The 22,509-nt window shown below is 43.9% G+C and overlaps 1 protein-coding gene across 4 annotated transcripts in view; it reads left to right on the plus strand.

Annotated features, from left to right (window-relative positions):
• Positions 1-20,769, plus strand: part of PRDM1 (PR/SET domain 1) — a 99,873-nt gene extending 79,104 nt beyond the window's left edge. For all 4 annotated transcript variants that reach the window (XM_059469181.1, XM_059469183.1, XM_059469180.1 and 1 more), the window contains 5 exons: positions 4,612-4,731; positions 7,720-7,972; positions 15,680-16,788; positions 17,091-17,219; positions 17,634-20,769. In XM_059469181.1, the coding sequence (XP_059325164.1) occupies positions 4,612-4,731; positions 7,720-7,972; positions 15,680-16,788; positions 17,091-17,219; positions 17,634-18,209 (2,187 nt within the window). In that variant the 3' untranslated portion in view covers positions 18,210-20,769. The remainder of the gene's footprint in view (positions 1-4,611; positions 4,732-7,719; positions 7,973-15,679; positions 16,789-17,090; positions 17,220-17,633) is intronic.
• Positions 20,770-22,509: the final 1,740 nt, after the last annotated feature.

Genomic DNA, 22,509 nt, shown 5'->3' on the forward strand with positions numbered 1-22,509 from the left:
GTAGTTGTAAATGGCATAATCTGCTCATGTGCTAGGAACTTCTGACATGCAACACTGTATTTTTCTTCTGTCTGCCTTCTAAGTTCGATTTTGTTTGGTGAGGTCAGGACTGGGTACATGTGTTGCTTTTGCGTGTTTGTGGGTCAGTGAGGGAGCGTGATTCTGGTTTTGACCTCGTGGAAAACCACTGGAGTCCTGACAGCTCGGGAGAGTGGGTTTTTTTCACTTGCAAAAGGATGAGGTAAGACTTTGAGGGATGCATACGTGCGTGTTTGCCAGTGGGTTTCAGATGTGATCTGTCTTCATTGTTAACTTTGGGGAAAGCTATGGCTTCATCTGGTTGAGAGTTTAAAATGCTGAGTCAGTTTATTGTCAAAAAAACATCTATAATATATCGCTTGTGAAATGCTGATACTGTCATGATTAGATCATTAAATCCTAGTTCTGTCATGATTGGTATTGTATCTCTGGCTAGAGCAGGAAAAGTACTGCGTGCCTGCTTAGGAGGGAGGAAGTACGGCCCCTGATGTTTGGGGAGGGCTGCTTCTTCTATATCTTCTCCTTTCATGCTTTGTGGAGCTCCTCTTTAAAGGTTTATGCAATTTGCAAGGGAGCCCATGACACGTCATCATATTCTTGTTTATTCTTGGATCTTGATCAGGGACTTTTCTGAAGAACACATTTTTTGCTGTGAGTTCACAGAATGTGTCAGCATTTAAAAAAATGAATTACTACTGCTCATAACATTTTAGGCTGTTAGATTTACATGAAGTCATTTATTTATTTGTATGTGAATTATTTATCCTTTCCCCCAGTTTTGGCAATTGTCAAAAAATGATGAAATGTGGTGTCGGACTTATGCTCTGGAAGGCCATATGTGAATGATTTTTTCATAGAAACATTTAAAAATTTTTTTTTTCAATAATCTTCCCTTTGGTCTCAGTGCTTAAAGCCCAAACAGACTTTCTTCATATAAAATGATAGTTACTCTGCTATCTTGAATATTACTAGCATCACATCCTGGTGTGTGAGCTTTGACAGAGGAAAACATATCTCGGCAAACCACCCATTACTGTTGCATATCTCTGATAAGGCCATTTCTTAGAGACAGACCCTGAATCAGTGATTTTGGTGAAAGGAGTGATTTTGAGCTGTTATGAACTGTGCCTCACTGACCTCAGACACTTGCTCCCCCCTACTGCTTTTATTTATTTTTTATGTGGTTGCTGAGGAAGCCATCTGAAAGCATTCTATTTTGTGGCATAACTTTTAGAAAACTGGTCCCTGAACAAAGGGGTAAAAAATACATAACTATAGAACTAGTAGCTAAAAACAAATTAAAATCAGTGTTAATTGAGGACACATAACGGTCTGCCCTATTTGCGTGTGGAGAATGCTGCTGTTTTAATGAAGCCAATGAGAGTTTTGTTCGATGTTTTGGTTTTTTAAAGCAGTTTAGTGGTCCCATCGCAAAATACCGTCCCTTGCAGAATGAGCAGGAGTCGTTGTTTTACTTACATCTCCCCAAACAAAGATGCAGGAGCGCTGATCTTCCAAAGCGCCATCTCAGATGAGATTTGGGACCGGAGCCCAGCCGCCTCACGCCCGGGGGTCGCGGGCAGGCCGGGATGTGCTGAGCGGGCCCCCGGCGCCGCATTAGGACCCTGGTCAGTTCCAGGGCCGCGGTCGGTCCCGGGCTGCCGCCGGCCCCGGGCTCCCCCCGCCGGGCCGGGCCGGGCCGCCGCGCCTGGGCGCCGCTCGCAGCCGGCCCGCTCGTGCGGCGGGCTCCGGCTGAGGCCGGGCTGCACCTTCCTGCTGGAAATGCTGTTGTACAGGGAGAGGAGGGACGCGGCGGAGCGCTGGGAGCTCTGAAGGGAGAAGGGGTAAGCGCCTGTGGAGAGGAACGAGGGGGGAAGCGCCCGTGAGGCGAGGTGCGGGCCCGCCGGCAGCGCCCGGGCGGCGGCTGAAGGGCTCCGCCGCTCCTGGGGAGCGCCCGCGCCCCGCTCCCCGCGGCTCCCGGGAAGGGCTCCCCGGCGGGCGGAGCGGCGCGCTGGAGGACACCTGGCGGACACAGCCCCGAAGTGCCGCTCTGGCACAGCCGCCGGCAGCCCGGGGGCCGCTCAGCCCCGGCTCCGGACCCGGAGCTGCGCCGCTGTCCTGCCTGCCCGCCCTCGGCAGCTCCCGGCTTCCTGGCCGCTTCTGAAGCCGCACCCGCTGAGCTGCGGCGGGGCAGGAGCCCCTTCTGGCTGCGGCAGGGGGGCTGCTGGCGGCCTGGAGCCAGGCTGCCTTGGCACTGCCCTATCGATCCCAGCAGCTGAGCTTGGCAGGGAACAGTGGAGTCCGAGAGTTGCTGACCTGAGAGCCACCGTCAGCTAAAAGTCATCTGGACAGCTTTAAAGCCTGGTTTAGCAAAACTTCAGTGTTGGCACAGGCAGATGTGCAGAAACCACTTCTGCCAAGTTCTGATGTGTGCAGGCTGGGAAATCATCTTTTCTTCTCCCCTGGCACAGCTGAACACAAGCGCTGTCTACAAAGTGGATATCAAAAAGTATCTGCTGTGTCACAGAGTGTTTCAAGTTGACTAGTTCAAGGAGTGATTTCTAGAGATTCTGAGAATTTCATTAAAGTCGTTTTAATTAAGGCCAAGATAGTTTTAAAACCATGAAAAATCTCAAGCTATCATGCAGTAAAACTGGTAGGGTGTGCTTGTAGCTTGGTTGTGAACTTTTCTTGAGAGGGCAGATGGATGTAAATTAAGATATATAGGGAAAATGAGAAGAACATCTGCCTTTTTCAGCTCTCTATGAGACATGTACAAGCAACACAAAAATAAAACTGAGCCACTGAGCTTGTTTCAGCTATGGTTGGTGTAAAAAAATTTCTGGAAGTCCCTCTTCTCTCTCTTCAGTCCAGATGCACAGATCAATGGAGCATTTACCTCTGCTGTTGATGTTTTAATTTTTTTTTCTTTCTACTGTGCTGAAAACACATGTTAAAATGCAAACGAGTACAAACAGCCACCACGAACACCCAGCAATGTGTTCCCAGGTGATTCCTTGAATCCATGGCTGTTATTTGGCCCCTTTATTTTGACATTTAACAGGAAATTGTTAGGTGTTCATATTTCCCTGGGATTTTTAATCTTGACCAGTACACAGGCAAGGATTTCTCTGTCTGCCTCTGACTTACACATTAAGGATCACAAAATGTAAGAAAATGTAGCATGAGAAAGTCAGAAGGCTTAGCTAATTTGGGAAGCACTGTCTACATACAGTTCAGGGTTTTTACCACCCTTTGCTGAGAAGGACTGTTAAAAGAAATAGAAAAGCTCACTGAAGTGAGCTATCTGTAGGGTCTGAGGAGTGCTAATCTGCTTTGGTAAGGACATTGATTCCTTGTGGGGTACAGACAGCAGTAATCCTAGTTCTCAGTCTTCTTCAACTCTTCTGGTGTTCCTGTCTTGTTCTGAAATCCTGGTGAGCAAAAAGACAAGTGGCAAGGTGTGTGGCAAGACAAGTGGAAAGATGTTTAATACATTTTGCTATGAGCATTTTTAATACATTTGGGTTTAGTACCAAATTAATGGGCTTTTTACCTTCTTTTTTTTCTATTATCTGAGCAGCAAGATCAATCTTGCAGAGGCTTGGGGTTTTTGGTTTACAAAATTGTTGGTTTTCTAACATTGTTTAGATACATTAAATTTAAGAAGATTGGTGAGAAACAGGGAGACAAAACCAATAACTCAGCAGTGTTTTGCAAAGGGTTACTCCAAGGCACGTTCTTCTGAATAATGATTAATTGCTTCCTGATTTGTGGTCAGTGACTTTTTTTGGTATAATTACTGTCAAGAAGGAAGCTGAACAACCAGAGTACATTTCTTAGACCTAGCATAGTGGAGCATTTTCTTCAAAATCCTTACACCTTTTTTGACCAAACCCACTTAATATATGTTACTGGAACTGATGATTCCTTTTTGTACAAGAAAGTGACCTGTGAGTATATGTCCCAGAGCCATTTCAGATTCTGTTTTGTTTTGTATGCCACTGTATGCTCGTAAGAGAACTGAAGGTTGTCTTTTTTTTTTTTGTGTTCTCCTTTTAGCTATCTGGGCGGGTATAGACCAGAGAATGGAGGGGGGTGGAGGGTGGTTTCATTTTGATCTGGAAGAGCAGTCATTCCAGTTCCTAACTTATTAGAAAAGCAAGCTCTGTAGCAGTGAAGTGATTGATAGATATTGCATATTTTTGTTTGCTGGAACTAGACTTTTAGGTGTTGCCTTTGATAGGGAAAAATAACTTCTGAAGATATTTGACAGTCTCTCTACATTTTGCTTACTGTTTCTTCTTGTAAATGTATTTCCAAAAAGCACATTTTTAAGGTGGTTTTCATCATTAGCTTCCATATGTCTTAGGAAAATGCTAGTACCTAACAAAACTGTTAATATTGTAACCAACACGATTGTTCATTTATTAATTTCTGGTTTGCTGACCTGTCACAAAAAATTTGCTGCATTGTTTGCTTTATCTTGTTACACTTGGGGGACAGGGGAGAAGAGGGAGACTTCTCATTTTCTACTGGCAATGGACTGATCCTGTGCTGCTCTTCTTGCAGGTCACTGGAGTGATAAGCAAAGAGTACATCCCAAAAGGAACACGCTTTGGACCCCTGGTGGGAGAGATCTATACCAGTGATACAGTTCCCAAGAATGCAAACAGAAAATACTTTTGGCGGGTAAGTAGGAAAAAACAGCAGCACGTTGTTGCAGTGAGCAGATCACTAAATGAGTATGGCTGAGAAGCTGGGTCACTTCCTGCTGTGTGATGCAGGGGACAGCCTCTGTATGTGGCCAGGCACAAACAGGGCCAGTGGGTGAATTAAGCTGAGTTAGAAGCCTGGCTGTCTTGGATGTAGGGACTGTGTGGGTGGAGAGAGCACTGCAGATGCACAGCCCTTCCTGGCTTGTTCTTCCAAAATGTATCCGTGCTGATTCTGTAAAGAAATAGTTCTCCTGCTTGCTCTAAGGGCAGGTTATTTTGCATTTCTTCACAGTGGAAAGTCATTCTGATTTACGCAAGTATCACATCCTTGATTTTTCCCACCATGAAGAAGCTGTCAAAGTACTGCATAAACTTTCACTCTGGAATTATGATACATTTTCTGACATTTCTTCCTGCTTCTTGTATAGAGCTGCTATAACACAGTCGTAGTAGTCTTCAGCATGTATCATTCAATTCATAAATCTTACTAGGCCTCCTCAGAATTGTTAAAAAAGCAGCTCATGCAAAGGGAAAAGAGACAAACACCAGAGGTGGTGCCTAATTTGTACTCCATAGTATAAGCTGGAAGAAAGCAGCAGCCAATGTGTTTTGGCATGGGCAGTGTGTGCTGTGGAATATGCCTCCAGTTTATCAGTTGACATAATCCTCATTTTCCTTACAGACACATTATTAATTGTTAGAGAACATTCCTTCAGCCCCATCTCATTCCATGGATTTGTTTTGCTGCCTTCTAGCCATGTAGGTTGTGTCTAAATCCGTGGATTTGGGACTGTGTCCAAGCCTATGTGCTCAGGTGCCTGCCTTAGTAATATCCCAACCTCATATCCAGGTGAAACCCAGGGCATGCACCAGCATTCCCCACCTACCTAATTGAATCATTTTGGTTTTCTCAGATCATTCTTGTACGATGTAATACAGCATTGCACAGGCAGTTATTTGCATGAGTGTTTTTACAGAGCGGGCAACTGTTTTCTCATTAACAAGGCCACAAAATGTTTCTTTTTGTTGAATTTTTTGGGAGCTTGTGTCCAGTGTAGGAAGAGACCAGGAGACTGACACAGGGAAGAGGGGCTGATAGCCATCTTGCAGGACTTCATTCCTACATTGCAGTGAGAAAGATGACATCATTCTTATGATGTGATTTTAAGCTTTAATGTGGAGGGATCCTCAGAAATAATATCCTAGGAGCCATCTAGGCATCATTAAATTCCCTGTTATAACCTCTTGATTCGTTCAAGGCAAACTGTTGCACTGAAAATTAATTCCTTCCTAGGGGTCTGACACAGCCTTGCATATGCAAAGGAAATTGTGGGAGATAACTTCCCACATGTTATTAGAGGCATCCTGGGCTCGCTGGCAGCGGCGGGCACATCTGCTGGGCGCCCGGGGCCGCTGCCCGCGCCAGGGGAGCGGGGCCGGCCGGGCCCGCGTCACTTCTGGGAAGCGCGCCGTGACTCAGCACATCTGGGCGCGCCTTCCTCAGAATAGGTGGGAGCTGGGGGTGCCTCTGCCGGGGAGCCGGGGCTGTGGCCCTGACGTGGGAGCGGCGGAGGGCTGGTTTGGGAAGTGGTGGCAGGCGTCAAGCGCCGGAGCCCCGCGTTCCTGGAAGTTTGCGAGCCGGGGTGAGCGGAGAAACGCGGAGGCTCCTCTTGATGCAGCACATCTAGCCCGGCTCCCTTCCATTTTCTCATAACAAACACACCGCAAAATCTCTCGCAAGCTGCTTTGATGAGGCCACATGTATTTCCCCCTTCTCAGTTTACAGGAAGTTACTCTTAAAGAAAGTGATTCTGGTGTTTACGGCCCGCGTTAAAGGGCCAGGCCGCCTCCCCTCTCTGCCCGCCGGGCTCCGGGGGCGCGGGAGGGTCCCGGCCGGCCCGAGAGGTGCGGAGACAGCGCTGGGGGCACAGGGGCAGGAACGCCCCGCGGAGGGTTTTCTCCCCGAGATAAGCTCTGTCTCCCCTTTGGAAAGGCATTTCCTCCTCAGCGAGGTGTGAGCTGCTCCCACTTCAAGGTCTGGCTTTTGCCTGGTCATCTGTTTTCAGAAAACCAGGAGCCCCATTTCATCCAGCATGGAGCTAGCTCCCCTTAAGAGTAAGCAGTGTGTGTTTTTACAAGTGTGTTTCCTGGATTTCTCTGGAATTTTTTTCTTTTTTTAAATAATTATCTTATTATTTCAAGAAACAGTAGCTTTTGTCAGTGATGGGAACTTCTTTCCCCTGAAACCACTGAACAGTTTTCAGATTCATGTTTTCTTGCCCCTCTGTGGACAAGTCAGAGCATGTCCCTTGGTAGGAAAAGTGACATCTCATGGGCTAATCCCTTGTCAGGTCTTCCTTCAGTTATGGCAGGTGAATTTCATCTTTGCCTCGCCTAGCCTTCCTACAAAAGGGTTACAGTTCAACTATGAGCAAGTGTTGCTTTAGGACTCTGGGGGGTGGAGAATGTTTGCCTAGTTTAAACCTTTGGGTGGAGGTGGTAGGAAACTGCAAGTACAGAGGCCATAGAAAGAGGAGAGAAGAACTCTGACATAGCCCAGTCAGTCAGTCTTATACACAGGTGACTCAAAGCATTAATGCAAGCATGCACTCAGACCTGCCCTCATCAGCATCACCCACTTGTTGATCAGAGCACCAGGAAAAGGGCTCTAAGGTAGAATGTTCACACAGAGAGAGTACTCTGCATTTCAGATTTTGGGTCTTGTTTTCCAAAGCTAGCTAAGATTAAATGGAAAAGGTGACTGTGGACTTTCCTTTAAATACCTTCTTAACTCAGAGGATGTCATTGTTGGAAAGGCATGAACACAGCTTGAACTCTTACTTCATCTTAAAAAAAAAAAGGGGAGCTTATCACTTTTCCTCTCTGGACTCTGTGCCTACATGTTGCATATTGTGCCTATATATACCTATATATATTCATAAGCACTTCCTCTCTGTTCCAGATCTATTCAAGTGGTGAACTTCACCACTTCATTGATGGATTTAACGAGGACAAGAGCAACTGGATGCGTTATGTAAACCCTGGCTACTCTGTTCAGGAGCAGAACTTGGCTGCTTGTCAGAATGGAATGAACATCTACTTCTACACCATCAAGCCCATCCCTGCCAACCAAGAGCTGCTTGTGTGGTATTGCCGAGACTTTGCAGAGAGGCTGCACTATCCCCCCTCCAGAGAGCTGACAATGATGAACCTCAGTAAGTGGATTACAGTATAAATAAGGAATGCTAGTAATGTCTCTTCTGCCTATACCATCTAATAATAAGTTGTATAATTACTCAGCTTCATCATCTGTTGTGTCACAGGAGGTAGCTTGGAGTGGAAAAGGGGAATTAAAAAACCCAACACAAGAGAATGAGTTCCCTGTGCTTGTTCAAATGGAAAGAGATTATAAAATCTGAGTAGTTGTTTGTTTACAATCTGAGTCTTATCTGGTGAAATTCTGGACAGACAACCTGACCTATGTCTTCCTAACCATCGCTGTTGGCTCAGTCTCAGACTGTGCAATTTCAGATCTCACGGTGTGTTGAGCAAAAGTCTGCTTTGGTAGCATACACTAAAGGCTGTCCACTCATGCTCCCAAAGGGCTGCCCTCACTGTACCAGGAAGTGGCAACGTGCCATGACTCTGTCTAGGTGTCTGACAAAATACGTGTTTACTGCATCATGCACTTTGAGCCTTGCATCTGCCCTTACTTATCTTGTGGGAGCAAACCTCCTGTGGTCTTCTCATCTGGTTACTTGTGTTTTAAGCTCAGTGTACTTTGTCCCTATTTCTTGACTTTTTATTGCAGCTTTCATTTTCTGTTCAAAAATAATAGCACTGGTAGCAGAGGGAAGAGGTGTTTCCAGGAGTTTGTGTTCCTCTGTGGTTTCTGATTATTTCCAGCCTTGGTGCTTTACTTCTCGTTTAATCATTGCCTGACACCTCACCCAGAGCCCCTTCTAGAGAAGAAAAGATTCTTGCTGACTTCTCAGTGGACTCTTAGGCTACTTCCCCTGTTGCTGCTCTTAAAACAGAGTATTCTTTTGTCCTTCTGCCAGTGATTACATTGGAACTTGAAGGAAAAACTGCAAGCAGTTTTGGGGTTTTTTGCTTAATAAAAAGAACTATTTACAGTTATTTGGCAACAAGGAATGGGTTATAAAATAGCAGTGTTACTTGGGGATCATTAGAACTGTCATCCCATATTATAAAACTTGTATCACACATTCAGATTAATCAAAAGTACATCTATACTCTGTGGGTGTCACTCTTTCACTAGCTTTTTGTCTTTCACTGCAAATTAATAGAAGAAAACTTGTCTCCTAATGACAGAGAGAAGAGAGGGAGGGAATGTGTTATGCAGCTATATTCTCTATTCAGAAACTGTCTCACTGATTCTGTCATCTTTGCACATATGTCATTTCACCACTCTGTGTGCAGTTTTATTTCCTGATATAATGAGCTGTTAATTTTTCAGTGGGACCTGCAGGTGAGATGAGACAGCAGCATGTAGGGCTCTGGTGGATGAGGAGTTTGCTAAAATCTGGTCAGGCACATTTGGTCACTAGCTAGGAGGATACACAAACATGGGTTCAGTTTCCTGCATCTGCTGGCACCTTGGGCTTCCTTGCAGAAGTAGCAGTTAATGTATTTGTAATGTGTTTCCTACTGTGTCTGGTTACTCCTAATCAGGTCAAAACTAGGAGTGACTGGACATGGCAGAATAACTGATTTCAGTAAAAGTAGTAGGCTCAGTATCAGGATTTAAAGAAATGGAAACCTGAGCCACAGTAGTTCAGCCTTAATATTTGCAGTATTTCCAGCTGCTGAGTTTGAAATAGATATTCTTCTCTTTTTTGAGATAATTACATTTAAACCATATAGAAATTTTATGTTAGCTCCTTCCACCTAAAGAACATAGTAGTTCAGAAAATGAGAAAAACTTTTCACTATTTTTTTCTTCTCCCCTCATTCTTGTGAGGAACACAATCAGGTCTAAAGCCTGCAGATGGGCCAAAAACCCTACAGGTACCATAAGGATTGAGGTTTTCTAAAGTTAGCCTTTTGAAAAGTGTGGAAGAAAAATCCAAAAGTCTCCCAAAGATCTTTATTTGCCAAAGTCCCTGTAGCAATGGTGCAAGCTGGGTTTTTCCAGCATTAGTACTGGAACCAGATGAATTTACTGTGAATGCCAGCACTGTTGAGCTTTCTTCTGCTCCTTTCTCCCAGGCCATTAGTTAAATCTAAAATTAGAGAGCATCGTGGTGCCTCTCCAGCCTCTCTCTGTCACAAAGGCTGGCCAAGGCACCCTGGCACTGCATTCATCCGTGAGTGAAGTGCAGGAGTTGTCCCCAGTTCTCTGGCACCCTGTACCTGCTACAGATGTGGGGCTTTGGCCTAGCAAGACATCTGAACACAGCCTTGCTTGAGGGGACCCCCTCCTCCCCCCCAACCTGCTAGGAAGTCAGGAAAGTCCTCTCCAGCCAAATGGATTGCTAATAATTTGGTGTTTAAAGTGGTATGGCCTCCCTCAGGAGAGCAGGGGTGCATCACCACCTCTCCCAGCCTGTGGCTGGTTTTGGCACCCTCTGAGGAGGAGGGAGGAAAAGTTGGGGTCTGGGTCCCAAGAGGCAAAGCTGAAGTCAGGGTTTCCTCCCATGGATACACGCTGGTATGGGCAGGAGGCAGCCAGTGGCCATGGTGTGTTGCACCCAGATCTCTCCCTTAGCTGTGTCTTGGGTGTGCAGTGCACACTGGTGCCTGTGGGAGGCTTTGGAAGAGTCTTACCTTGGCTGGCTGCCCAGCACAGGAGAGGCCACCTGGGATACACACCTACAGAGACCTTCCAGTCTTGCCAGCTTAAAATATAGACAGCTGCTTTAAGTGCCTCAAGGGTTTGGGGATCACAGCCTTAGAGTTCAGCACCTTAGCTCCTCTTTAAGCACCAGAGCAGGATGGGCCTCCAGGGAAAAAATGTATCAGGGAATTTCTCTGGCTTTATTTCCTGTAATTAGTGGCCTCAAAAATGAGAGAACTACCACTTTAGAGCATAAATGTATTTACACACCCACATGTAACATCTACTTGCCTGTGTAACAGCAAACTTTCAAATTAAAGGTAACTTCCCCAGCATTAGCTCATTTGTGCCGCAGAAGGAAAGCATCCAGATGCAAGACAGCAATTAGGCATGTACTTAGTTGTGGGTTTAACCCTGTCCTCTGTGTTTTCCTGAACTGGGGCCTTTGACCCAGTCCTTCAGACACTGGAGCACACACCTACCTCCACGGCCATGATTAGCTCCCAGTGCAGCTACGTAACTTCAAATGGATGTTGAAGTGCCTGCTAGGAGTTGCACAATAGTGGTAGAGGCAAGACTCCACATTATCCCAGTGCTGGAAACTCAAATGGCATTCCCGTCCTGCCTGTTTTGAGGTCTCTAATGTTTTCTGTCAGGATTGAAGATGTCACCTTCAGATGGTGCCATTGTCCAGTAAATAGTTTTAAGTATGGTGGCACAAGATTTCTGTATTCTGCTAAAAATAAATTTTCAGTAATTTGTTAAATGTGCCTAACCTCATTCAACTGCTCCTTCAGATTGTCTTTTAGTCTGTGATATTTTAGTTAGCAAACACTGAGGAAATTTGCTTTGGCGGTTCCAAATGGTTTAGAATTTCATTCTTACCTCAACATGGGAGGATTATTTTAGGATGAAGGGGTGGAGAGGGTAACAGTTAAAAAAAAAACCAAACCAAAACCAAACAACAAAAACCCAACAAAATCCAAACAATTGCATTGACTCAGGGCATGACTATTTGATAATAATGTTCATATATTGCAATCATATGATGCAACTTCCTGCTGCTCATGTCATGTTTGTCTCCTCAGTCAAGTAGAGGCAGGTGACATCTTTTGGTCAAGCTTTAGAAAAAAAGTTCAGGCTGGGGGAAGATAATTTGCATATTTACAAAATATTTGGCAATCTTTTTGTTTCGTTAACAGGTTTAACAAGACATTATTTAAAGTGTTTCCGGTTCTATGAAGATCAACTTTGTAATGCTTTTTTCTTAAATGCGATTTATTCTTCTCTTCTTCCTGCTGGCCCTGACATGCTGGCCGTTAGCTCAGCTCTGTCGCTCGCTTTCCCTTTTGTTTATGGGCAGTTTCACTTTCTGGTTTTGAAGCTTTTCTGTTTGGGTTGAGAGGAAACATCTGCACTTGCTTAAAAAAATGCCTCCTGGAATGTTCAAAAGGGCTCAGGAAAATGATTTTTAAATGATATGAGAAGTTGTCCTCACAAAATCAGAATTTGAGGACTGAAGTTGTCTTAATATTGAGAATTATTTGAAGGCTCCCAGAAAGACCTTCTCTGAGCAAAAGGTTTTCAAAGGCATGTCACACTGCCATGGACACATTTAGAAAACAGATGATCAAATTTTGTACTTCTGAATGTTGGTCTCTGTTCTCATTTTGAGTGGAAACACTCTTTGTTTTGCTCGCTTCACAACTTCGAGGTTCTCTTTCTACTAGCAAAAGAGGTGCTTAATTTAGATCGAAAATGTGAATCGACATAATTAAGCTCTACCACTCGAAGTGTTCAGTACCATCTCACTCCTGAAATTACTCTTGCAATTACTGTCTGCCTACAACCGTTTTTCAAGTTTTTAGAAAAGAGCAGATCATTGTTTTTATGAAATGTTTCTCAGGGTACAGCTCAGAGCACAGGAACCGAGAGCAAAGTCTATAGCTCTGCAGCAGTCTGTAGCTGGAACACCCACACTGGGGTGACTTCAGGCAGCTCCTTCACCCAAGTTTTATCAATACTTAAAAGTAACAGGAGTTTTGTCCCTTTTCCTCTTGCACACACTTACTAATGTCAGATCTGAGCAAATAATCTGTTGACCTCAGTTAGAAGTGTCAGGATCCTCAAGAGGCAAGTCTGGGGTTTTTTTATTTCTTCCACACACCGCCCCCCCCCCGCCCTCAGATCAGTAACTTAAAAATGCAGCTGCACCATTTTTGTTTTGTTGTGAATCTCTTTTCTGTGTGTCCCTCTGACCACAGAAACTAGACAGATCTTGGAGGAGTATGTGCCTATATTTACTGTATATGTATATATATGTGTGTGTGTGTATGGGGGTGGGAGGGAGAAATGCATTTCAAGAGTGAATGGGAGACATTCTGATTGATAAAAACTTAAATCAAAGATCACAAGTTCAAAAAAAATTCCATTTATAAGAAATATCTCTTTAACTTTGAAGTGTGGCTCCTTTAAGAGCAGCAAGAAGGGTTGTAAACCTCTCAATCAGTTTCAGCCCTGGTTTAAATCCACCTTCAGTATAAAACTTAAGAACCTCTCCTTGGCCCTGGACATTACCTTCTCTTATTTTACACAGTGCTGACACACTTGTTTATGTTTTGATCTCTCTGGTGTTCCCAAGTGTCCCTTGTGCTCAAGGAATAAGGGAAAAAGCCAAGAGGGGATTTATGGACCAAAGATAGCTTGCAAACTAAAGACAGCTATCACAGTTAGACTTGAAAAAATTTCTTTAAATATCATAACTTCTGTCTACACATGGAAATTAGTAGGAGGGACAGCTTTACTGGGAAAATTCAGAAGGGAAGAAAAGAGCTATTATCAAGAGAGAGCATGGGATTGTTGCACAAAGAAACTTACGATCTCTGCATGAGCTTCCTTTCTGTCACTCCTGGGCTTGCTCCTGCACATAAGGCACGTACATCCCCACCCTCATGTTTAACCTTGTGACAGTGGGAACTCTTTCTCCAGCTGAAGAGGCCCCAGTTTCTCTATCACTTTTCCAGCACCACCAGCATTTCTCCTTCCTCTTCCCCTCCCCCTGAGTTTTTTTCTTTAAAAGAGAAAAGTGTCAATTTGAACTTCCTGCTTGACAGACCCCACTGAGAAACTGATATGGGCCTGATAAGGTGGTATTTATTTATTTTTCCTGCTGCAAGGCTTCACAAGTCCTGCCTCCCCCACCCCGTCCAGTTTTCAATACTGCCTGGTCTTGATACTTCCCGATGCTGATAGTGTCACCAGGAATGTTTGCTCTGAAACACTGCTGTGGTGAAAGGCAGCTGATAAGAAGATACAGATAATATTACTCACAGTGCCATTGTGGAGCTTCTTGAACCTAGTAGGACCTCTGTGCTATGCCCCAAAATCTGGCTGACATTTAGAAAATGAGTTATCAGTCCACGAGTACAGACAAAATTACCAAAGAAAGTAGATGATTTTTAAAGCCAGAAAACACAATATGTTATTATTTTATTTTTGATACAGCTCTGCATTAAACTTTGGACACTAAGAGAAGTAATTGGGAAGCTGTCTGTGTGCTTATGTGTACATATGCTTGCTGTATAACACTTTTAAGTTTTATCATACATATTTTAATTGAACTTAAATGTGTTCAATTGCATTTCATTGGAGCTTGAAAATATCCAAACTATTCAAAAGTCTCAAACTAAATTTGCTTGTTACTAATCTAATGCCATTTCAAAAAGGATGCTACTGTAAAGTGTGTTGCTGTAAGTAGGAGCATGTTTTGCAAGCAGCTGTTTTCTTGGATATGTTTAATAAATGGCTTTCTTTGCCTTATAGGGTAATGTTGCCAAATGATAGATTCCATCAGGGTAGTGAATAGTGAAGCAAAGAATCTGTGTTGAAAGCAGTGTGGTCATTGCTGGTTCTCACGTTCCACACTTGGTTCAGATGATCCTCCAAAAATCAGAAATAACTGTTTCTCATCTCAGATAGTGAAGTAAGAACAGTCAGTCATGGGAGCAGAAACATTTCTAAAGGACTGCAGTGTTCTTGAGTCACGTACCTACTGGTGTTGGCTTGTACCTCCTGATGGAAAACCTTGCACTAACTAACTATGATTATGAAACCTTCTTATGGTTTCCCCCCCTATAATAAAATATCTTACAAGTAATCAAGATTATGTAACAAAGATATAGGCAGATTTGTTTTTCTACTGAAGGCATCTTTCAGTGTGCTGTTAAGATTGTGTTATGTTCAGACAGCAAGGTCTTTGAATACAAATAAATAGAGTATGTGCTGACCTGAGATGAATGTATGCTAGCTTCTATTTCCTTCTAAATACATATTTCTTTTTCCCCCTTTTTTTTTTTTTAAAGCACATTTCAACTTAAGCTGGAGCCAACCAGTCTTGCTTTCTTTTGCTTTGCTTCAGCATTTTTTTTATAAAATACAGCTGTAAGCAGAGGAGTTTTGCATAGACTGAATGCCACAGAAATCTGCAGTAAATAGTCTGCTTTGTTGTAGATGTTCCTAAGCAGTATATTTAATGAGTAATGATCTGTTTACTGATGGAGAATACCTTCTCTTTGAAGAAGGCTTTCATCCTAGCCAGCCTTGGTTTTTTGGTACTGTAAGTAATTGAACTGGCTGGTGAAGTGACTGCTGCGGTTTGGCAAAACCCGATTTGTCATGCCTTGTTATTTTACTGAGGAACATTTCTGGGAGCTTGTGTTCTGCAAAGTCCTTCAGTTAAACCTGTATTGTGAACAAATGCTCATTACCACATTTATTAGAAATACTGCTTAAAGAGACATTCAACAGCAAAGCTAGGCAAATTTAAGGGGGAAGAAAGTTGAAATCACTTTGCAGAGTGGAGGCTGGCACTCTGCAAATGCATCATCATCCAGATCTCTATGTACTCCTTGGTATCCCTTAAATTAACAATGCTGTTTATTAACACTTAATACCAGCAGGCATTTCTTCACACAGCCATTAGTTTTGTGGCAAGTTGAATGATTGTTCATCTGCGAGAGTAGCCCTTCCTTCCCACTAAATTTGTAGGGGTTAGATTCTGTTTTGAAAAGAGATAACGCCAGTGACATATCTAAATAATTGTTATCTTGTCTTTGTATTTCAGCACAAACCCACGTTAATCCAAAGCAGCACAGCGCTGATAAAGATGAGCTTTATCAGAAAAGTGTCCCAAAGAAGGAGCACAGTGTGAAAGAAATCCTGAAAATGGAATCCAATCCTCCTAAAGGAAAAGACTTCTTTCAGACCAACATTTCACCAGTTACTCCAGAAAAAGACTTGGATGATTTACATAAGAACTATAGCCCGGAGAGGTGTTTCTTCCCTCGAGTTGTCTACCCGATCCGACCTCACATTCCTGAAGACTATCTGAAAGCATCCTTAGCATATGGCATGGACAGACCCAGCTACATTACTCACTCACCCATCCAGGCATCTACTACACCAAGTCCTTCCGGGAGGAGCAGCCCAGACCAAAGTTTAAAAAGTTCAAGCCCTCACAGTAGTCCGGGGGTCACAGTTTCACCTCTGGCACCTACTTCCCAAGAGCACAGAGAGCCATACTCTTACTTGAACGGATCATATGGCTCAGAAGGATTGGGGTCTTATCCTGGATATGCACCTCCTGGCCACCTCTCACCTGCCTTTCTACCGTCCTATAACCCCCATTACCCCAAATTCCTGTTACCTCCATTCAATATGAGCTGTAATAATCTGAGCGCTTTGAACAATATCAATGGCATCAACAATTTCAATCTCTTCCCAAGGATGTACCCTCTTTATGGCAACCTGCTCAGTGGAGGTAGCCTTTCCCACCACATGCTCAACCCCACCACACTCCCCAGCTCATTGCCCAGTGAAGGAGGCCGTCGACTGCTGCAGCCTGATCATCCAAGAGACTTCCTCATACCAGCACCCAACAGTGCCTTCTCTATCACGGGCGCTGCTGCCAGCATGAAGGACAAGCCATGCAGCCCTACCAGTGGGTCCCCCACCGCTGGTACAGCAGCCACTTCAGAACACATAATGCAACCTAAACCTACCTCAGTGGTGTTGGCTGCCACCGGCAGTGAAGAAGCCATGAATCTCATTAAAAGTAAGAGGAATGTGACCGGTTACAAAACCCTCCCATACCCACTGAAAAAGCAGAATGGGAAGATCAAGTACGAATGCAATGTTTGCTCCAAGACCTTTGGCCAGCTCTCCAATCTGAAGGTAGGCAGTGGAGAATAAGACAGGAGCCTGCTTTGAAGGCTCGGGTTTCTCCCTGTAGGTTTTCGAGGAAAAGCAGTGTCACGCCTCCCTTGCTTTGTTAGGCTGTTTATGTGTCTGGGCTTAATACAGTATCCCCCAGCAAGAAAGCATGGTTGTGTGCTTTAATACTGACGCCACCTAATTAACTAGATAACATTGTATTTTGGCAATGGGACTCTTCCGCTGACTTTAGGAAACATCTGAAAGCACTTTTGTTGTAGTACTGGAAACTGCAAATTGTTAATTGCTTTGTCTCTCCCTAGGTGCACCTCCGAGTACACAGTGGAGAGAGACCATTTAAATGCCAGACTTGCAATAAGGGCTTCACGCAGCTGGCTCACCTCCAGAAGCACTATCTGGTACATACAGGAGAAAAACCCCACGAGTGTCAGGTATGTAACACAGAGAGAGAGGTGACTCCTTCACAGGCCAAAGGGATGGCAGGGCTTTGCACACCCCCTACAGTGTGCAGGGAGGGCTGAGGGACAAACCCTTGGCTGCTCAGGGCTAGAATTTGCACCACAGCCGGGCCCAGCCCTCGTGCAGCAGCGTCTGTGAGACAGCACGATTGCCTGCAGCCTGCTAGAGCAACATCTGCCTGATACAGTTTTGCCATCAGCCACACTCAAAATGACATTCAGCAATATTTAAATAAAAAAGGTGGGGATTTTTTTCCCTTTGTGAGAAAGTGTGAAGATATAGAAAGCTGCTGCTTCATCCTGCCGTCTCCTCCTAGGTGTCTGTGATTTAAACCATAAAATTGCCTCCCACTCATTTCGCTGTTTCTCTGCCACCCCCCACATTAGGTTTGTCACAAGCGGTTCAGCAGCACCAGCAATCTCAAAACCCACCTGCGGCTCCACTCTGGAGAGAAGCCTTACCAGTGCAAGCTCTGCCCAGCCAAATTCACCCAGTTTGTGCACCTGAAGCTGCACAAGCGTCTCCACACTCGGGAACGCCCCCATAAATGCATCCACTGCCACAAGAGCTACATTCACTTCTGCAGCCTCCAGGTCCATCTGAAGGGCAACTGCCCCGTCGCTCCGGCCTCTGGCCGCTCCATGGAGGACCTGAACCGAATCAACGAGGAGATCGAGAAGTTCGACATCAGTGACAATGCTGACAAGCTGGAAGAAGTGGAGGACAATATCGACTTAACATCCATCGTGGAGAAGGATATACTGACCATGCTCAGGAGGGAAATGGAAGGAGCTAACCTGAAAGTCTCTCTGCAGAGGAACCTGGGAAATGGGCTTATCTCCTCAGGATGCAACCTTTACGAGTCGTCAGATATGTCAGTTATGAAGTTGCCTCACGGTCACCCACTACCTCTGTTACCTGTAAAGGTCAAGCAAGAAACAATTGAACCAATGGACCCTTAAGACTTTTTGGCAAAGTGATTTTTTTTATTTATGACTTGGCAAGTCAGGGTGCCTGTAGCAGTTGCTTGTACATAGTTTCAATGCTGCAAAGCAATCTTGGCTTACAGTAGTTTCCCTACGCTCTCCAGCTGAAAGAAGGAACTCCAAAGTTACTGTTTTCTCAGGGCATAAAAAGGGGCAAAGGACTCTGCATTGCCTCGCCAGTTACTAAGAGACAATCATTTATCCATAATTATTTTTTCAATGATAGTACTTCATAATTTATTATGCAATTAATCATTCTAAAAGCAATAATTAGGAAAATGTTTACAATGACTGGAAAAATTCATTGTAATTTTTACTTTAAATGTTTTTATTTTTTGTTTTATGGGCCATTCTTTGTAGATATTTTTTTTCTGCACGTCTGTTTTAAGAACCTAAGATTAGGGTTTCAGTAAATGTGTTTTATGTACCAATGTCTTTTAAACAAATGTGGTTTTTCATATTGCCAAAGTTGGACATGTGACATACAGAATTCTAGATCAGTTGGTTTGAAAAAAAATGCTGTGTACTTTCATGAGCAAATCACCCCACTGGGAATTGAAAAGGAGAAAAAAAATAGCAAACCCAGAGTAGCAGCAAGCAGGGAAGAAACTTTTTCTCCTCTTCTGAGGGGAGGAGAAAGATTCTTCTACCTGCAGCTCTCCCTGGAACAGAGGTGGCACAGCAAACACCGACCTGCCATGGACAATACCACAGGTTTTTAGAACACAGCTCCAGCCCCACGCATTATCATGTAACTTTTAGACCAAAGGAACACATGAGCTTAAAGTGGCTTTTCAAAAATAAAATCTCACTTACATTCTTTTTTTTCCAAAAGCAGTTTAAAAGCAAAGACACAAATATTATTCTGCCTAAAAGGGGGGTTTAGGCAAATTTCTTTCTTCTGATTTTTGTTTTATTTTGGGGGTTTTTTTGGCCAGAGCCTTCCAGGGATAAAAAAAAAAAGAGATGGTCATATTCCCTGAGTAAGAAGGGGTTCAGTTTTACTTGTATTTTTCTCTCCCACTTTGCCTGGGTAGAAGTGGGGAACAAAGTCCTTTCCTGGCACATAATTTTTTTTCTTCCTTCCTGTACGACTCATATTTTTCTCAGTATTTGTGTTTGTACATTTTGTGGTTAATTTAATTAAAGAAGAAAAGGGCATTGCAAAGTTGTTGAACAACAATTACCTCAGTGCTTGTGTCCAGTGGTGCAGACAATGCTGTTTTACCTAAATGCTTTGCTACTTTAGAGAAGAAACCAAAATGTGCACAGGGAAAGATAGAATGCACATCCTTTTATCTTTTTGTTTTGCTAAGCCCAAAGATGATATGGTGACGTTTGAGGTGTAGCAAAGAATACATGTATATTTATAGATATATTTATACCACTATACGATATATGTATATATATTTATACCACTTAAGTTGTGAGCCAAACCATGTAATAAAACCTATTTTTCATTTAAGTGTGAAAATCAAATGTTATCCCAGTTTTGCAAATAACCAATGACCTCAAAACCAGAAGGTTGAACCAAGGCATTTATCACTTGCAAATACACATGCACAGCTGAACTTGCAAACATGTGAATGACATCATCATGCATCCATGTGTGGCATCTCAGTGAATTTGGTGGGAATTACCCTGTTTGCAGGCCAGGGCTCCTTCAGTCCCCTGCTCTTCTGGCAGTCTGCACTGGGGGGGAAGGAGGCTGGTGGTCAGTCAACAGCCAGCCAGAAAATGTAACTGAAAGAACTTGAAATGAAGCCAAATATGACCCGTGTCTGATGTGGTCACAAATCATAGTAAAGGCAGTATGGAAGTCAGGTGGGACAAGGCCCTTGTCTCATTGTGCCTGCCACTAACGAGTTGCACAGTCAACTCACAAGAACATTATTAGCATTATTACACACCTCCCCACCATGTATCCCTTTTTGTCTGGTTATGTTTTTAAAAAAAATTTTTAGAAGTCCACCTCAACAATTCAGGATTCGGTGGTCTTTTTTTTCCAGCAAACTTCATTTTAATGCCTTCTGTTAAAAAAAAAAACAAACAATCCTGGAATACAAGTCTCTAAACACACCTTTTGAAGGACTTCAGTTCATTACATTTCCACTCCTGCAAATTATGAGGCTGACATCTTTTAAATGTAGCAATAGTTCATAAATATAGTACTTAATTGTAGGATAAACCAAAGTATCACTACTCTGTCACTGGACACACACTTCTCCTATTATTGCCTGTAGTGCTTTCTTGTATTTGATACAAAATTTACAAGAATTTATATGCATCAGCTTTAAGAATTGTTACTTCTCTTTACTGTTTCTCCCCTCCCTTAGACGTTTTACATGTGAATGTAGCAACAATCAACAGTGTTTTTGGGGTTTTTTTTGTCTCTCTTAAGAAAGACTCTGACCAAAGTTAACAGGCTTTTTACTTTGCTAGAACAACAAACTATTATATGTTTACGTATTGGTTTACATCATTATTTATGTGCAAATTGTCAAATGTAAATTAAATATAAGTGTTCATTGCTTTACTGATGCTTCCCTTGTCTTCAATCTCTCTGCACCAGCTGGGTGGTTGTGGCCCCAGTGCTGGTACACTGAGGGCAGTGGTGTCTTCAGCAATGCTGTCCCTGCCCTTGTGGGTTCTGATTTTCCTTCACTGAAAGGTGCAAACAGTGATGCCAGAACTGAATACCCTGGCTTCGTTTTTTACAGAGGTTTCCTCAATTTCAGCCAGTACCTTTTTTTAGAAAAAAAAAAGCCAAGAATTTTCAGTGTTTCAATGGAAATGCTTGAATGCTATCTGCCTCAGAGATACATGACCAGGGTTCTCATTTACATTTTTCCAAATGATTGTCATTTCTGGCCTGAAACCTTAACCACCGGGACCACAATGACACACTCAAAATGTCAGTGTGAGACCACTTAGTCCTGCCTCAGCATGGTGGGAACTGCATTCAAAACAAATGTGGATCTGGTATAAGTGCTCACAAAGGAGATGTGAACACTGCACTAAATCCAGGGGAAGGTCAAGTGTCCGCCCCTCCTTCCCCACCTCAACCCAAGAGTAACAGCAGGCCAGGATGCCCCAGAAAGCCTAATTCAACATTTGCTACTTCCATCATTTACCCTGAGATCTAAACCAGAGAGGCCATGTGCTGCCCTGCCCTACCTGAATGTTAAAGAAATAACGTTCCTGCACATATTGAGACACTCAGTGCCATATGATGTTTTAAAAGTATTTCACTGTCCTCTTAAAAAAATTCATTTAAACATCTGTCTCAAGAATTTGAAATACTGCCAACACCGAACTGTGGAGTTAAGAAAACCAGAGCACTGTTGTCATAAACGTGCCAAATGCAGCATGTTATATTCCTATATTCGACAGAGCTATTGCTGTAATAATTTTTTTAAAAAAACATAGGATAACCATTACCGCCATAAATCATACTTCATTACTTGGCAAAGCATTATGTTGTGCTGGAGAGTTATGTCCTGGGGACACTTGTAAGCTTTAGAAGATGTTTAATAAAACGCATTACATAAAAAGACAATGCACGTTATAGATCACAGCCTCGCGAGGCCGAGTGCGGCAGCTGCTGCCTTGGTTCCTGGCAGCCCCAAGCCCTGGGAGCCGCTGAGGGCCTGGGGGCTCCAAGCAGCGCTACAGCGGGATTCAGCCATGGCAACACCACCACCACCAGGTCAGACAACCACAACAGCCTTAGCAAGGAGCTGGGCTGGGGGGAAAGCTCATCAATTTGGGAGCTGCCACAAACGCGGCCCTGCGAGACCGTGTGCCCCGGCACAGGGCTGCTGGCAGCCTGTGGGCAGGCGGGCCTGGTGCCCATCTTGCTGTGTCAGTGTGAAAATGCTGAGGGGCTGAACGTGTTGGGCAGTGTGGCCTTGCCAGCTGAGCTGCTTCACCACAGGACAGGGCGAATTACAGCTGAGATAGACTTAAGCATGGATTTAGGGAGGATGCTGCTGCCCCTCTGGCTGGTTTATAAAGCCCAGTGTTTCTCGGCTGGGTACTGGGAGACACCGCTAATTCCCAGTGAGGGCAATTATGGCCTTGAGGTCGAAAATGAAAAATGTGACTCACTGAGGGGGTATGAGCCCTTTGGGTTCCAATCAGTGTCTGCCAGTGCACGACCGCGTCTCAACACGTGCTGGGACCGTCTGGGATGTGGCCCAGAACCTTTGCTGTCATTCAGAGGTGTTACATTAGAGTGAGGGAAATAGTTGTGGCTGTAATTAAAGGCAGCCAG

The sequence above is a fragment of the Ammospiza nelsoni genome, chromosome 3, assembly GCF_027579445.1.
Source record: "Ammospiza nelsoni isolate bAmmNel1 chromosome 3, bAmmNel1.pri, whole genome shotgun sequence".
Classification (NCBI taxonomy): domain Eukaryota; kingdom Metazoa; phylum Chordata; class Aves; order Passeriformes; family Passerellidae; genus Ammospiza; species Ammospiza nelsoni.